The sequence below is a fragment of the Chelonia mydas genome, chromosome 8 (genome assembly GCF_015237465.2).
Source record: "Chelonia mydas isolate rCheMyd1 chromosome 8, rCheMyd1.pri.v2, whole genome shotgun sequence".
Taxonomy (NCBI): domain Eukaryota; kingdom Metazoa; phylum Chordata; order Testudines; family Cheloniidae; genus Chelonia; species Chelonia mydas.
The window spans coordinates 89,389,538-89,405,911 of record NC_057854.1 but is presented as its reverse complement, the minus strand read 5'-3'; the positions used below and the strand labels follow the sequence as shown (position 1 = coordinate 89,405,911).

At 44.8% G+C, this 16,374-nt stretch overlaps 1 protein-coding gene across 6 annotated transcripts in view; it reads right to left on the bottom strand.

The window, feature by feature from the left end:
• Positions 1 to 16,374, bottom strand: part of DOCK7 (dedicator of cytokinesis 7) — a 141,538-nt gene that overhangs the window by 36,525 nt on the left and 88,639 nt on the right. For all 6 annotated transcript variants that reach the window (XM_037906835.2, XM_037906836.2, XM_037906837.2 and 3 more), the window contains 8 exons: positions 15,584 to 15,673; positions 14,477 to 14,572; positions 14,213 to 14,353; positions 13,950 to 14,063; positions 12,799 to 12,969; positions 11,882 to 12,021; positions 2,744 to 2,913; positions 450 to 604 (listed from right to left, as the gene is read on the bottom strand). In XM_037906835.2, coding sequence (XP_037762763.1) covers positions 450 to 604; positions 2,744 to 2,913; positions 11,882 to 12,021; positions 12,799 to 12,969; positions 13,950 to 14,063; positions 14,213 to 14,353; positions 14,477 to 14,572; positions 15,584 to 15,673 — 1,077 coding nt within the window. The remainder of the gene's footprint in view (positions 1 to 449; positions 605 to 2,743; positions 2,914 to 11,881; positions 12,022 to 12,798; positions 12,970 to 13,949; positions 14,064 to 14,212; positions 14,354 to 14,476; positions 14,573 to 15,583; positions 15,674 to 16,374) is intronic.

Genomic DNA, 16,374 nt, shown 5'->3' with positions numbered 1-16,374 from the left:
AATAAGGTGAAATCCACCCCTATGCAGAGGGCCAGCCCAAGGCTCATGCCTCACTCAAGCTCCATTTATTACTTGATTAAGTGGGATTTAAGTGGGGCAGAGGCCTCGTGCTGAGAGCCTTGGCAAAAGGGTGAATTTCACCTATAATGACCATAACAGCAGCCATGGTATGGCATTTTCATCAGCTTGCTTTGAGAAGGAGGAACAGAAGCTTGGCAAAACTGATCATTCTAACTATGTCCCCTTCCACCCATTGCAAGGACAGGAATAACCTAGTGCAAACGTTAGCTGTTTCACATCTCCCACCACCCCTGCCCTCCCTCCTGCTACGTGACATGCCCAGGTGCATGCTGACCTCTGTCCCTGCAGCTTTGTGATCACCACTTTCGGGCATAATTGTATAAATATCTGCCTGTTTACACGTGCTCTGAGGGGGAACACTTTTGTACCGTTGACGTGAGTAGAAAACTGCTGGGCCGGGTGAGCTGGGGGACAGATGTTCCCGCAATGGCCATGGCAACTGTCTGACTTATCATGCTTCCACCTTCGCTTTCATAATCGTCGATGGCGACGCAGCTTGGCCTTCCTCGCTGATTGTGAGTCTCTGCAGGGAAACACACGCACCCTAGTCAAACGGTGCATTCAAAGGTCCATTCCTCACAGCTCCTCTCCGTTGGTTTCATTTAACTGTCTGGTAATGGTCACTGAAAAAATTACGTTAGACTGGTATCGCTAGCAAATGGGGATTCTCTCTCTCTCTCTAGTTATGTTATAGTTAGACTGGTATCGCTAGCAAATGGGGATTCTCTCTCTAGTTATGTAAATCAAACATATGAGACTAAGGGGAAATTTTTCAAAAATGTCTATGGAATTTTGGAGCTTAAGTCTCATTTTCGAAAGTGACCTAGGCACTATGGAGCCCACGTTTCATTAAAAGTCAACAGGATTTAGGTTCCCTGAGTGCCTAAGTCACTTTTGAAAATGGGATACAGACTCTTAAGATACTTAGGCACTTCTGAAAATTTCCCCCAAAGCCTTCACCATGTCATTTAACTTAAAGGGCTGAAATGCTCAAAGAAGCATGCTATATGTAGGGCCCTACCAAATTCACGCCCGTGCAACTCATCACAGACCATGAAATCTGGTCTCCCCCACGTGAAATCTTGCCTTGTGTGTGCTTCTACCCTATAGTATACAGGAGACCAGTGTTTCTCAAACTGGGGGTCCCAATCCAAAAGGGGGTTGTGCAGGGCCACAAGGCTACTGTAGAGGGGTTGCATTGCCACCTTTACTTCTATGTTGCCATCAGAGCTGGGCGGCTGGAGAGCGATGGTTGCCGGCCGGCCGGCCAGCTCTGAAGGCAGTGCTGCAGCCAGCAGCAGCGCAGAAGTAAAGGTGGCAGTACCATAGCATGCCACCCTTATCTCTGCACTGCTGCTGGCAGCGGCGATGCCTTCAGAGCTGGGCTCACAGCCAATAGCTGCAGTAGCCTGGGGAGGTTCCTGGAAGTTGGTCTGACCAGCCCCAAGGAGTGGCCCCTGCAGGGGAAGAGGAAGTCCCATCCCACAACAGCCCAGCCAGGACCAGCAGCTGGAGCCAGGCATATGGTAGGAGCCCTTGGCCAGGGCACCCCCAACCCTGCCCCTCCCCAGCTCCAGGCCCAGCACCCTGGCACTCAGAGATTAAAGGGGCCTTGGGTTGGCTGTGGGTGCCCAGCTCTGAAGGCAGCTCAGCTGCCAGCAACAGTGCAGAAGTAAGGGTGGCAATACCACAACCCCCCTACAATAGCCTTGTGACCCCCTCAAAGCCCCCTTTTGGGCTGGGACCCCCAAGGTTATAACACCGTGAAATTTCAGATATAAGTATCTGAAACTGTGAAATTTATGATTTCTTAAATCCTGTGACCGTGAACTTGACCAAAATTGACTGTGAATTTGATAGGGCCCTAGCTATATGTCAGACTATTTCATATCCAGCTTCCCCACCCTGGTCTGAAATAGCCCAAACATTCCACCCTTCAGGACACGGTCTGGCATACTGTAGGAGAGCTGCTGAAGAAGAAAACATCAGGTAATGTGTAAAGGAACATGGGAATTTGGTTTTTTGATGCTGTCTGTTGGTACTATTGTTACATGTATGGAGCTGTTGTCTCTTTGATTGGATGTATTTTTAAGTATGTATCAGAGAGGTTTAGGGTGTCTAGATAGACACTTCTTTTTCTATTAGTCTATATAAAATAAATTGTGCCTGCAAAATTTGCATGTGGTAAAATCCTACATCCACACGGGCAAAAGGACACTCATGCACAATGAATTATCGGTTATGTGCAAACAAGTGGACAAATACAGCTTTTATACAAGGCAATGCTGAGCATACATTTTGCAGCTGGTAGCTTACTGTGCCCACTAGCTATCTTGATGATCAATATTGTCTCATTGTTTCCCTGTACTCCCAGCCACCTTTCTGTAGCCACCAGTTGTCTCTAGTTTTATACGTAGATTTTAAGCTGGAATCGTCTTTTTATTCTCTTTGTATAGCATCTAGTACAATGGGTCCTGGTCCTTGACTAGGGCTCTTGGTCACGATGGTAATACAAATAAATAAATAAATAAATAAATAAATATACTTTAAAAATAGCAAGGCTGCCACAACAGTTTGGTTGCTCACTCCAACAGGACTGACTTAATATGCTCAAAAGTTGGGAGTAATTCTACATATATGTAAAGCCTGGTGCACAAAATACCTGTAAAATCATATAGCTGAGGCACGGTTTCCATGATCACGCCAATCAGAGGTAGATACAGCATAGCCACCCGGGCCTTTACCTGTGGGTCAGAGTACCGTGGATCGGAGTCGTGACTGGACAGTAAATTGTGTACCATATTGATGACCTTCTTATGCAATCCAAACAAACTGTTAAAAGAGAGTTGAGTCATAGGGATTGGTTAATACCTTGAAAGCAAACAATACTTTGTAACTAAGTACCTTTAAAAAAAACAAGTGTTTTTTATTTTTAACCTGGCGTGCATATACACGTATCATTATGCAATATTTCTCAATCTCAGACTCATTTTGGAGACTGGCTTTTATGAATTCACTGGCAGCTAAGTAGTAATTTTAACTGTAGCACAAAGAATGTAAATGAGAAAAACTCCTTCCCTGACATACAGGTCTGCTGGTCCTTCAGAACTGATACTATGTGAGTGCCCCAGAATCCTTCTATTGAAGAAATCTACTTGTGCTACATTTGACGCACCAGGTCTTGTTTGTAGAGTCTCACAAATTTACAACTGGAGAACTAATGGGATCACATCATCACAAGACACAAAAGAAAGAAACCTGAGAAGGCCCAGGGTTTTTAGTTAGACTGTTTAAAACTTTGGTTTTTGTTAATACTTATTTAACTGAAACTTCTGACGAGCACCTTATGATAAAAATTCTCTTTATACAAGATTTGAACATGCCTGAGCCTCAGCTGAAAAAACTTTTCCCCAGTTCTCCGGTCCTCCAAGGAGTCAACTAGCGAAAAAAAAAGGAGCTTACTTACCTGAAACTGGAAAGTCTTTGAGATGTGTGGTCCCGATCTGTATTCCACATGTGGGGGCACACGGCTACCATGCGCCAGAGTCCAGAAATTCTAACAAGCAGTGTCCGGTGGCCCACACATATGCAGTAGTTCTCCTTGTGCTCCAGACTGAGCACATAAGAAGAAGTGGAGGCCAATACATCTCCAGTTCCTCTTCTTACAGTGAATCCATAAAGATCCAAAGCAGAGGAGACGGAGGGTGGGCAGTGGAATACAGATAGGGACAACACATCTCGAAGAACTTCCAGTGACGGGTAAGTAACCTCCATTTCTTCTTCAAGTGCTGGTCCCTATATGTATTCCACACATGGCTGACTGGCAAGCAGTCTTCAGACTGGAGAAGGGTCTGAGGAAGCTGGCAAGAAAGATGTCAAAAGGACTGCATCCACAGCGGAGGCTTGAACGATAGCACGTAATATTTTGTGAACGTGCAAATGGAATTCCAGATAGCCGCTCTGCATATGTCCAGTAACGGTTCTTCCTGCAGTGATGCTGTAGAGGCAGCTTGTGCTCTGCTGGAGTGTGCCCTTCTCCCGTCAGGGGAGGGATATATGCTAATTGGTTGCAGACAATGATGCATCCAGAAATCTATGTAAAGATTCTCTGAGAGGATACAGCTTGTCCTCACAACCTTTCTGCTACGGCAAGAAATGGCCTAGGAGACTTTCAGATAGATTTGGTTCTCTGCAGGTAGAATGCTAAGGTATGTCTGATGTCAAGGGAATGAAGTTCTCCTTCCTCAGTAGAGATGTGGGGTTTTGGGAAGAAAACAGGAAAGTGACACAGAATTCCATAAGAACCTTGGGGAGGAATTTAGTATGTTATTGAAGAGAGACCTTTTCCTTGCGAAAAACAGTATATGGTTGGTCTGCCATGAGGGCTCCCATCTCATTCACCCTTCTGGCTGAGGTAATAGTCACTCAGAATGCAATCTTCATGGACAGGTGGGACACGGAACTTGTTGCCAAGGGTTCAAACAGTGGCCCAGGGAGTGCTGATAGTACAAATTGAGGTCCAACGGGGGTGTAGGTTTGACAACTGGTGAAAAGGTCCTAACTAGGCCTTTCAGAAATCTCATTGTAATAGGGTGAGTAAAAATGGAACATCCATCTACTGGAGGAAGGAGGGCACTGATCACTGCTAGATGGACCCGCAGTGAGAGCAAATGGAAAGACCTGAATGTTTTAAAAACAGAAGTCAATCTAAAACAACTGGGATAGTTCCAGAATTTGGAGACGGCTGCTTATGCTGAACCCAAGCAGAAAAACGTCTCCATTTAGCTAGGCAACAGGTTCTAGTTGAGTCTTTTCTACTTTGAGTAAGAATAGCTTGGAGGGATGCTGAGCAAAAGCATCCTCAGTTCTGATGCCCATCCAAACACCAGGCCATTAGGAGGAGTAGTTCTGGATTGAGGTTTCTGCTTCTGCCCCCTTCTTGAGTAAGGAGATCCAGGAAGGGGTGGATCCTGATAGGAGGACAGATTGACATCCTCAGGAGCTCTGTGAACCAAAACTGTCTGGGACAGTCCTGACAGATCTTTCTCAAGACCTTTGTAACAGGCAAATAGGAGAGAAGGCATGTCTGAGATTGCATGTCCACAGAAGAGCATGCCCTGGGAACCGTGACCCTTAGCTCCTCTGGGGCAGTAAAAAGGAAGCTTCCTGTTCATTTGGGAAGAAATCCCATTGAGGTGCTCCCCAATGAGCGACTATCTTGCTCAGGATAGAGCTGTGTATCTCCCACTTGTGAGCTGCAGAGAAGTGCTTGCTCAGGTTGTCTGCTAAGGAGTTTTGGGCCCCTGGAAGGTGTGTGGCTTGGACAGCGATGCAGTTATAAATTATTTACAGATTTATTTACAGAGTATAGGGATAAAAGCTGGAGAAATCTGTGGACACAGGGATTCCATGTAGTGGTAAGAAGGAACTGAAGAGGCATCAGCCTGCACTGCCTCTAATGTCCTCAGTCTGGAGCACAAGGGGAACAAGTGGACACAGCTTGTTGGAATTTCCAGACTCAGGAGCATGGCATGCATGTGCAGCCCATGTGCAGAATACACCTAAGGACCAGCACTCAAAGAAGAACAGGAAGATAAGGGTATATATTCCTGATATTTCTAATAAAAAAAAATCCCCCAAACAAACAGGAAAAACAAGAGCAAAAGAACCTGTCTGGCCTTCTTTATTCACTGTAAAGATGCAAAAGAGGACACAGTCTAGATGTTTTCCCCTTTTGCAGGTCACCGGCAACACATTCCTTTTCCAATATGTAAGTTATTTTTTCTCTGAACTGCAGGAGAGCCCCACTCCTTCAATACACTGACAGCCTGGGACTTTGGCAACCTCGGTGGCCTCCGTGAAAAGGAAAGAAATCAGAAAAACCCTTGGGTAGCTCTATAACTGCCTGCAGAGCAGATGCAGAACCTCTCTGTCCTCTATAGGCAACAAGCTTGACCCTCCTCAAGGTTCTTTGATCCAATCCATGAAGCAGGGAAGACTTTCCATGCTCCACATCTTTGTATTACACGGGCCCCAGGATTTGACTCTTAGGTATTAAAGTGACCTGTGTATTTCAGGCACCATCTACTCTACAACTATTACTAAGTCAGTGGACCTGGTTACACAAGGCTACCATTTGTAAATAAACCTTGGATTGTCCTAATTTTTAAACAGGTTACAGGGACATACTCAGGGTGTTACCCCTGTTAGCTTATAGAACAACTGCATTGTAACTGGGTCTTCCAACTTGGTTATATGTGTGGTGTCGCTGGGACCTAACACAACTAGGGAGGAAACATTTAAAGTGTCAGGAAATTACAAACCATGATCAGAAAAAAGTTCTTTGCTATAATTGTAAAGTAACTGCCTTTATGTCCCATTAGTAAAAGCTAAAGGAAAAACTGCCTTGGAGGTCACAGGATTGCCCAGCTTATGTAACACAATCAAACAGAAAAGGAGTACTTGTGGCACCTTAGAGACTAACCAATTTATTTGAGCATAAGCTTTTGTGAGCTACAGCTCACTTCATCGGATGCATACTTTGGGGAGTGGGAGGTGTTTGCTCCTCAGCAACAGAGAAAGTCACTGGGATTCAGCCACACATAGAGACGACTCCCTGGTAGGGGAGCACCAGGGAGTCGTCTCTATGTGTGGCTGAATCCCAGTGACTTTCTCTGTTGCTGAGGAGCAAACACCTCCCACTCCCCAGAGTATGCATCCGATGAAGTGAGCTGTAGCTCACGAAAGCTTATGCTCAAATAAATTGGTTAGTCTCTAAGGTGCCACAAGTACTCCTTTTCTTTTTGCGAATACAGACTAACACGGCTGTTACTCTGAAACAATCAAACAGAAATTTCAGTGCAACTTTAACTTTGTCTCCGCTCCACCACCACTTTCCATTGTTGGAATGAAGGAGATGGAAGCTGATATTCCCGAGCCATATCAGAGAATAACAAAGAAGATCTATTAGTTTTGCCAGCTGAGCTTGCATTAAATAGGTCTCGCTGCCCACAGCTGGTCTCTTTGCCATCTCAGCCCAAGATTTACCCTATATTCAGGTGTTGCACAGTTGTATTATATATTCTTTGTTTTATGGGGAGCTGTCCCAAACATGGAGGGCCAGATTCTGATTCCCTTGTGTTCAATAGTACGTACCTTCCTCCACAATTCCACTGAATCAATAGGACTCTTTGAGGAGGAAGGTGCTACCCAACTTGAGTAAAGGGATCAGAATCTGGCCCTTAGGCAGTGAGCAACGTGGCTATATTTTCTAACAAAGGACCTGTCATAAATATAAAAGGGAAGGGTAAACCCCTTTAAAATCCCTCCTGGCCAGAGGAAAAATCCTCTCACCTGTAAAGGGTTAAGAAGCTAAAGGTAACCTCGCTGGCACCTGACTAAAATGACCAATGAGGAGACAAGATACTTTCAAAAGCTGGGAGGAGGGAGAGAAACAAAGGGTCTGTGTCTGTCTGTATGCTGTTTTTGCCGGGGACAGAACAGGAATGGAGTCTTAAAACTTTTAGTAAGTAATCTAGCTAGGTACGTGTTAGATTATGATTTCTTTAAATGGCTGAGAAAGGAACTGTGCTGAATAGAATGACTATTCCTGTCTGTGTGTCTTTTTCGTAACTTAAGGTTTTGCCTAGAGGGATTCTCTATGTTTTGAATCTAATTACCCTGTAAGGTATCTACCATCCTGATTTTACAGAGGTGATTCCTTTACTTCTATTAAAAGTCTTCTTGTAAGAAAACTGAATGCTTTTTCATTGTTCTCAGATCAAGGGTTTGGGTCTGTGGTCACCTATGCAAATTGGTGAGGATTTTTACCAAACCTCCCCCAGGAAGTGGGGTGCAAGGGTTGGGCGGATTTTGGGGGGAAAGATGTGTCCAAACTACATTTCCCAGTAAACCCAGTTAGAGTTTGGTGGTGGCAGTGGAGATCCAGGGTCAAAGGATAAAATTAATTTGTACCTTGGGGAAGTTTTAACCTAAGCTGGTGAAAGTAAGCTTAGGAGGTTTTCATGCAGGTCCCCACATCTGTACCCTAGAGTTCAGAGTGGGGGAGGAACCTTGACAGGACTAAACTAGTTTTTACTCTGTTTTCCCTTTCCAGTTGCAGCTTCTTTGACCAATTCCAGGGACTCCTCCTTGAAATTATGATGTGTGTATCATCAGAATGGAGCCAGCACATGTGAGCCTGGGTATAGAAAGCTTCAAAAGCAAATGGGAAAACCACTTTTGAAAATGAATGGGTGAGTTACTTGAACATATGACTCAAACAGGGGAAATAATGTTTAAAGTATCTATTTGCAGCACAAAATATAATCAGCCAAATAGGCAGATCTAGTCTTAACCATCACATTAAGGGTTTTTTAATTATTTTTTTACCCCTTAGACCTTCCGGACCTCACATTTTCACACAATCTGTTTCCCAGTGGCTTTCCATCCAGCACCAAGTTGTGTGAGAGTGTGTGGCTGCTCACAGTGTAAGTGACCACACTGCCAGGGATGGAGGTGAAGCTGGTCTGAGCAGTGAATTCCATTGTGCGGCAGGGCAGCTGAACAAAAGCTTGGGTCAATGTCCAGACCCACTGGAACTAGTCCATGCTTAGCACTGATAACGCTGAGGGCTCCGTGTCTTTGGGTGAAAGGGGTTTCCCATGTGAGAGAGAGCTCAGCAGGCAGGCTAGATAAGAGCAGACAGAGTGCAGAGAAGAGGAGGTTACTCACCTGTGTAGTAACTGATGTTATTTGAGATGAGTATCCCTGTGGGTGCTTCACTCCAAGTGTTGGTGCGCCCCTGTGCCTTCACTCAGAGATTTCTACAGCAGTACCTGTACAGGCCGTGCACGCACGGTGCCTGCCGCATGCGCCAGCCGTGACTCAACAGCACGTGTGCGTGGCCGGGCTCCTCAGTTCCTTCTCTACAACGGAGACCACTCCAACTCCAAAGTAGAGGGGAGGAGGGTGGATAGTGGAGCACCCACAGGGACACTCATCTCGAAGAATGCAGTTACTGCACAGGTGAGTAACCTCCTCTTCAAGAGAGAGATGTCCCTGTGGGTGCTCCACTCCAGGTGACTGAAAAGCAGTGTCTCTTAAGGAGGTAGGGACTTCGGATCTGGTAAGAAAGCTGTGGATAATACAGCCCTGCCCATACGAGTATCAGTTAGGGGTCCTCGGGTAAGAGCATAGTGTTTTGCAAAGGTATGTTCGGAAGCCCAAGTGGCAGCCTCGCAAGTATCTGCGAGGGGAACGTTACGTAGGAAAGCCACAGCTGTCGACAGGGATCTGATGGAGTGTGCTCTGATAGAAGTTGGAGGAGTCATGTTCTTCAATTGATAACAAAGGTGAATGCAACCTGCTATCCAATTGGAAAGTCTCGGAGTAGAGATGGCTGTACCTCTGGAGCATTCCACAATGGAAACAAAGAGTTTCGGGGAATTCCTAAAGGCTTTGGTCCTGTTCAAGTAAAAAGACAAAGCTCTGCGTACATCTAGTGTGTGCACTGTTGACTCAAAGGTGTTTGCTTTGCAGCTTAGGGAAAAAGGTAGGTAAGTGGATAGGTTCATTGAAAATACGCGTGCACCTGGGAAGAAATTTGGGGTGCGGTTGGAGGGTGACTTTTGTCCTTAAAAAATACAGTGTACGGTAGATCCGCCATGAGCGCTCCGATTTCTCCTGCACGTCTGGGAGGGGTAACTGCCACTAAAAACGCAGTTGTCATGGATAGGTGCAGGAGGGAGCATGTTGCAAGCAGTTCAAATGGTTGTTGCGTCAAACATGGTAGGACTAAGTGAAGGTCCCAAGGTGGAGTGAGCGGTTTAATGTCTGGGTATAGGGATTGGAAGCCCTTGAGCAACCTCTTTGTGATGGGATGAGCAAAGACAGTGGTTTCTCCAGTCTTGTGGTAGAACACCATAACTGCAACTTTAATGGAACTGAGGGAGAGTCCAGATAGTTTAAGCTCTAAAAGGTAGTCGAGTATTAATGGAAGAGGTGCGGAAGTAGGAGAGGTTTGTTTCTCAGAGCACCAGAGCGTGAATCTCGTCCACTTACGGAGATAGGTGGTATGTGTGGAATGTGTTCTGCTATGTAAAAGTACCCTTTGTACCTGGGCCAATGGGAGCTGCGAAGACAGCACTCTGGGCAGAGGCAGCGCGCAGAGCTGCCTGGCCACGCCTCTGCATAGCAACTGAGTGAGGAGGATGGCGCCGCTTCCGGGGAGCCCAAGGTAAGCACCACCCAGCACCCGCCTCACCCCGTCCAGTGTCCCAATCTCCTTCCCTGTCCCACACCCAAAATCTCCTGCTGCTGGGGGGAGGGGAGGGGAGGGTGGTGGCTGCTGCAGGCGCACTGGCTGCTGCAGAAGTCACCGAGTCACTGACTTCCATGACAAACCCGCAGCCTTACCTATGAGGGAAGATTGAAAATATTGGATTTGTTTAGTCTGGAAAAGAGAAGACTGAGAGGGGACATGATAACAGTTTTCAAGTATATAAAAGGTTGTTACAAGGAGGAGGGAGAAGAATTGTTCCCCTTAACCTCTGAGGATAGGACAAGAAGCAATGGGCTTAAATTGCAGCAAGGGAGGTTTAGGTTGGACATTAGGAAAAGCTTCCTAACTGTCAGGGTGGTTAAGCACTGAAATAAGTTGTCTAGGGAAGTTGTGGAATCTCCATCATTGGAGATTTTTAAGAGCAGGTTAGACCAGAGGTGGGCAAACTACGGCCTGTGGGACCGTCCTGCCCGGCCCTTGAGCTCCCAGTCGGGGAGGCTAGCCCCCAGCCCCTCCCCCGCCGTCCCCCCTCCCCCGCAGCTTGCTGCGCCGCCAGCGCTCTGGCCTGCCTCTCCTGCCGGGGAGTGCGGCGCCGTGGCTGCAAGCTCCTGCCGCTCTGAGTGCCATGGTAAGTGGGTGGGGAGCGGGGGTTGGATATGGATAAGGGGCAGGAGATTCCGAGGGGCAGTCAGGGGGCAGGGAGCAGGGGGCGGTTGAATGGGGCGGGGGGGCGGTCAGGAAATGTGGGGGATTGAATAGGGGGGCGGGGTCCCGGGGGGAGGTTAGGGGGTGAGGGTCCCGGGGGGGGGGCGGTCAGGGGACAAGGAGCAGGGGGGGTTGTATGGGTTGGGGTTCTGAGGGGGGCAGTCAGGGGGTGGGAAGTGGGCGGGGGCAGATTGGACTAGATGACCTCTAGAGGTCTCCTCCAGTCCTATGATTATTGGGCAGTATTCCAAGCTCTGAAAATTTCTTGCTGCATAACCTTGCCAAACAACTTTAAAATACTCTATGTTTCACTTTATCCATCTGTAGTACAGCTATATTTACCGGTCTTACAGGGGAGTTGTGAGACTTAATTTATATTTATAAAGTGCTTTGAGATCCTCAGATGAAAGGCGCTACTATAGCTAAACCCAACATCAGCAGACATTTTCTGACCCTTGAAAATTATGTTCTTGTTACTGCTGCAAAAAGCTACTTTCTGCCACTGCTCGACAGCAGCCTCCAAAGCCAACTGAAGAGTACCATTGAAAGGCTCCAGTGGGAGACTCTCATCCCCTTATCCTCAGCTAGGAGAATGTGCCTGTAAACAGGATTGGAGAATCAGGGTTAAAAGAGATAGGAATGGGGGCAGAGCAAGTCGGAGGGGAGGATTCTCGGGTTGGAGGACTTGTTTCCTACTCCCACTCTCCTCTCAGATTATACATGTAAATTAGCTCTGACCATGGCAGTAGTTTGCTTGTGAGCCACCATCTACTTAGATTATGGTAACCTCTTGGGAAAAAGTTGAAAACTCACCCTTCAGCATCAGGATCTAAAATGACAGCCAGCTCTGTTAACACAAGCCCTGCCAAGTAATGCTGCTGGCGGAAAGGCACAGACAATTCAAACATATTTGCAATTTTCTGGTCTTGGACATTTGTAGAGAATCCAGAACTCTGTTGAAAAACCCAAGTATTAAGAGTTGTGTAATGAGCAACTGAGGACACAGAAGATACAGTTTATGAAATACATGACAAGCCTGTCCAGAATTCAAGAAAATCTTAATGTCAGCCACTATTTCACTCATTTTTTGGCTACATATCTACTTATGTTACATGTAACTTCATTAACCTTCAATAATTCAGAGTAGATACATTTTACTTTTGTTCCCTTCTTAGTTAAGTATATGCATTACAAACCAGATGACGAGAAAACAGCTAGTCTGATGAGCAAGAGCAGTGCTACTGAACAAGGCAACGTGCTTGCTGAGAAATGACTATTTTCTGCACGTGTACTCTTTTGCACAGGATGGGACAAGGTAGTAGAATGATGCTTGGATGTTACAAAGTGATAATAAATGGACCTTGGTTATTTTAATGATCACAGAAGATCAGCACAAGCCTGAATAAAAGCCTACTGTTCTTCGCTTCAAAGAAAAATGTTCTGCTTGCATAATATGGCTAGAAGTTTAGGGTTTCAGAGACACACTTTAAGCTTTCATTACGGCAATTCTAAGATGGGTATCTCAGACGCAAGGAGTAATGCCAAACGTATTGCCCATAGGCCCCTCTAAGCCACTCTATCTGCATTGCCCGTACTTTTTAAATAAGTGATCAAAGAGGCATTAGCAGGAAAGGAACTTGAACGTGTGTGACACACCTGTCTCTGAAATTTACTCCTATGAACAAAGCTCAGCTTGAATTTCCACATGTGGCCTTTGCTGCTTTGCCTACCTGAGAAGTTGCTGAAGACACAGACGGTGAGGGAGATGCAGGTGGCGTGAGTAGGCTACAGGGTAAATTCAGGGTGACGTAGTGCTCATGGCTGCAGATAATGCGGAGGAAGTCCAGCCTCAAGGACACAAGGATACTCGGATTTGGTAAGGAATAAAGCTTTGAAGACACCTGGCAAGAACAACACAGTTTATACAGTTAATAGTAATACAGCACACAAATGCAGCATGTGACTTCTGACACATCCTCCATCACCGTGTTATACAGCTGAAGGACCAGATTAAAGGGGGTTTATCATGCTTTAGCTGTCATTAAATAGCAGTAAGACACACACCACTTCTTTGTAGTTTCAATTAAAAGTCTCACATAGGGGAACTGTACATTTAACATTTACCACAGCCAACACTGCTTATAACAATATAACATTTGCATAACAGGCATACTATTTACAATTAAAAATTAAGTCCCATCTACTTCACATGCGATATTGAACTCCTACTGATTTCATAGGCAGTTGCACAAATAAGATCAAGGACAACACATCGGCAGGCTGGCTAGTCACACACATAGGTGCTGGAACTAGGGGTGCTGCCACACCCCCGGGCTTGAAGTGGTTTCCATTATGTGCCGAGTTTACAGTTTGGTTCAATGGCTCTCAGCACCCCCACTATACCAATTGTTCCAGCATCCCTGGTCACACAGTAGGCAACAGATTTCAAATACTATTATCGTTCAGGCCATCTACTATGGAATGTTTTAATCTGTAGTAAAGATGAACCTGAAGCCCAGATCCAAATACCCACAAACATCATGGATGCTCAGATCCAAATTTTGCAATCAAGCCCTTTTCTAATCTCTTCCTCCATTACTCTGGTGGCAACAAGCATGGAAAGAGACTCCTCCCTCCCAGTGTAACTCCATCGACTTAGTGGACTAACTCCTGATTTAGATAGTATACCTGAGAAGGGAATCAGGCACAGAGATGCAGAAGCATTAAAACACAAGCTGAATGAGACAGTCAAGCTAATTTTTTTTGAAGACACGCTGATAATGGAATGTTGTGCTCCTGCTTCACAGCTGGTCCTAAGGAAGTTACAGTAGTGTGGTGTGACACGGAACCCAGTTAATATATAACATTTCTCTGCATTTACCTGTTTGTAGCAGGCCTTAATAAGGCTAAAGACAAACCCTCTGTCCATGATAGACAGCAAATCATTGAGGAAAAATGCAAGACTGGTGTTGAGCCTTTCAATCATTTCTGTATCCTGAACGGGAGAACAAAAAGAGAAAACGCAAGGAAAAGAGCGCTGTTATATATGGTAACAAAACAGTTTCGTATTAAGGCCCCCATCTATGCACCTGGATGGAACAAGCTGCAGAATTGGCCAGGGTGCAGGTAAGTGCTTGCTATTACCTTCTGAAACCGAGAGACTATATCATTGGCAATTGTGCTGACCAGAGCAGCTATGTCATCCATGAAACGTTCTGGAAAACGATTCTTCCTTGGAGCATCCAGTTTGTCAGCAAAATACAAATGATGCACCATACTCTTCACCTATAGGAAACATATATTACTAGTAACGGTCATTTGTGAAAAGCATTATGCTATTAACAGTGGTGTCTGTTTTACTAAAAACCTGGATTAATCCTGTAAACAATGGGTTTCCAATTTGCTCACCATAAGCTCAAAGAAGAACCAGGCCTGCTGTAAAGCTGCCTCCCGAACGCTTCCACTGCAGACAACCCACTGTAAGGCCAGTTCTTCGTGAAAAAGCTAAGCAGATTCAAATCCAAAGTTAGTCCCAGTACCCACGTTGGCTTGCAACACAATCCACGTGAAAAATGGAAGCCCAACACATGAAAAATATGGAGAACAATGAGGATAAGCAAAATAATAAATGTTAATGCAACAGCAGTGACAATGTCCCTTAAAGGAGCCCCCCCATTAACAATATAGGACACTGTTATGATGTGTGAGGTGAGAAACATCACGTCATTTTGGTCCAACATTAAAATTTAAGTGTTGACAATTTTCTTCCCCCCCAAAATGTTTGTTGTTCAAATTAGTTTAAAAATCTACCTTTCTGCCTGGTCAGATTCTTGAAGTAAAAGGGAGTAAAAAGGGGACATATAAAGCAATTTGAACAAAAGTGTATATTTATTTTGAGAAAGAACTTTAGCAAAATGGTACATATGGGAAAAATAAACCATATTGCGCTAACAGCCACCTTCTTGATTTAGTTTCAATTCCCAGAAAGAACAAATCACAGACGAGCAGAAGTCCCTGGTGGTGTTTTATTATTCAAAAAGTCAACAGATTTTGTGTCACTGGCATTATTTAGGAGTAGATTCCTACTCCTTTCAATGGGCGTAAATCCAGAGTAAACCCTGATGTCACTAGAGTTACACTGGATTTACACTCATGTAAGTGAGGTCAGAATCTGGCCCTCAGTGTTAGATAGCTAACAGATTTTAATTCATTGTAGTCGAGTAAGTCAGTTACATAACCCAACAGGAGCACTAATATTTTTTTAAAACCTATAGTAATTCCATCTAAGCAACAGGAACATTCATCAGACAAACCTCTCCTGCTGTTTTGACTCATCCTCATTCACTGGGTCAGGACATTTTATATTTGCTAGTGGTCTAGTATACAGAAGTGCTCAGCAAAAGCAGTTCCCCACTGACCTCTGAAAATCAGGTCAAAATAAAAGATAGACAATCATGTTTCAGAATGACTTGACCTCCCTGCCCCACGATATCAATTGCCTTCACTGAAATCTACCTTTTTAGTTGGTAACCGTCCTGTTAATGTTTGTAAGAAACTTGACGTCTCTGTGTGCGAAGACATACGATTACAACTTCGATCTGTAGCCTACGGAGTGGAGATGAATGAATGATGACAGCACATTAAAGTTTGCTGGGGATGGTTTCTGCAGCTCTAGGACAATGTACATTTACAAAATACTGTTTAACAGTAGATTTCACAGGTTTTTACACCTTCTCCCCCCTCTCAAACTCTTAGCCATCTGTTTAAACAAACAGAGTGACAACAATAAAAAGTATTGTTGTGGTTTGGTTTGGTTTAGGTGTTTTTTTGTTGTTTTTTCTTAGATTTACATGTTCTTTAAATAAAAGCATGTTTTTATGCACAAAGACATTTAATGCTGCAAAGCATGAAACTTTTCCATACTTATATTCTGTCAACATGCAGATGTCTGGAATGTAACATTTTTATATGTTTCAGTGTCGTACCTCTCAATCTACCAGTCCAAATGTATGGACCCCACCCCCTCACCCCACAAATGGCCCACCTATTAGTACAGGGAATTAGAAAATTACATGAGATTTTTTTCTTTTAGCATACACAACTTTATCCATAAACTCAATTTCAGGATTCAACACTTCTGATGGAAATAACTTGCCTTAATGCAAGTTAGTTCACACTAGATTTGTGTGAGAGGGAGGTAAATTTGAGTTTACAAGGAAGGAAAGTTGAGAGGTATGTTCAAAACAATCATGCAGTGTAAAGCAACAGGCAACCAGGGTTAAATAAGTGAAGCCTATCTTATGTAA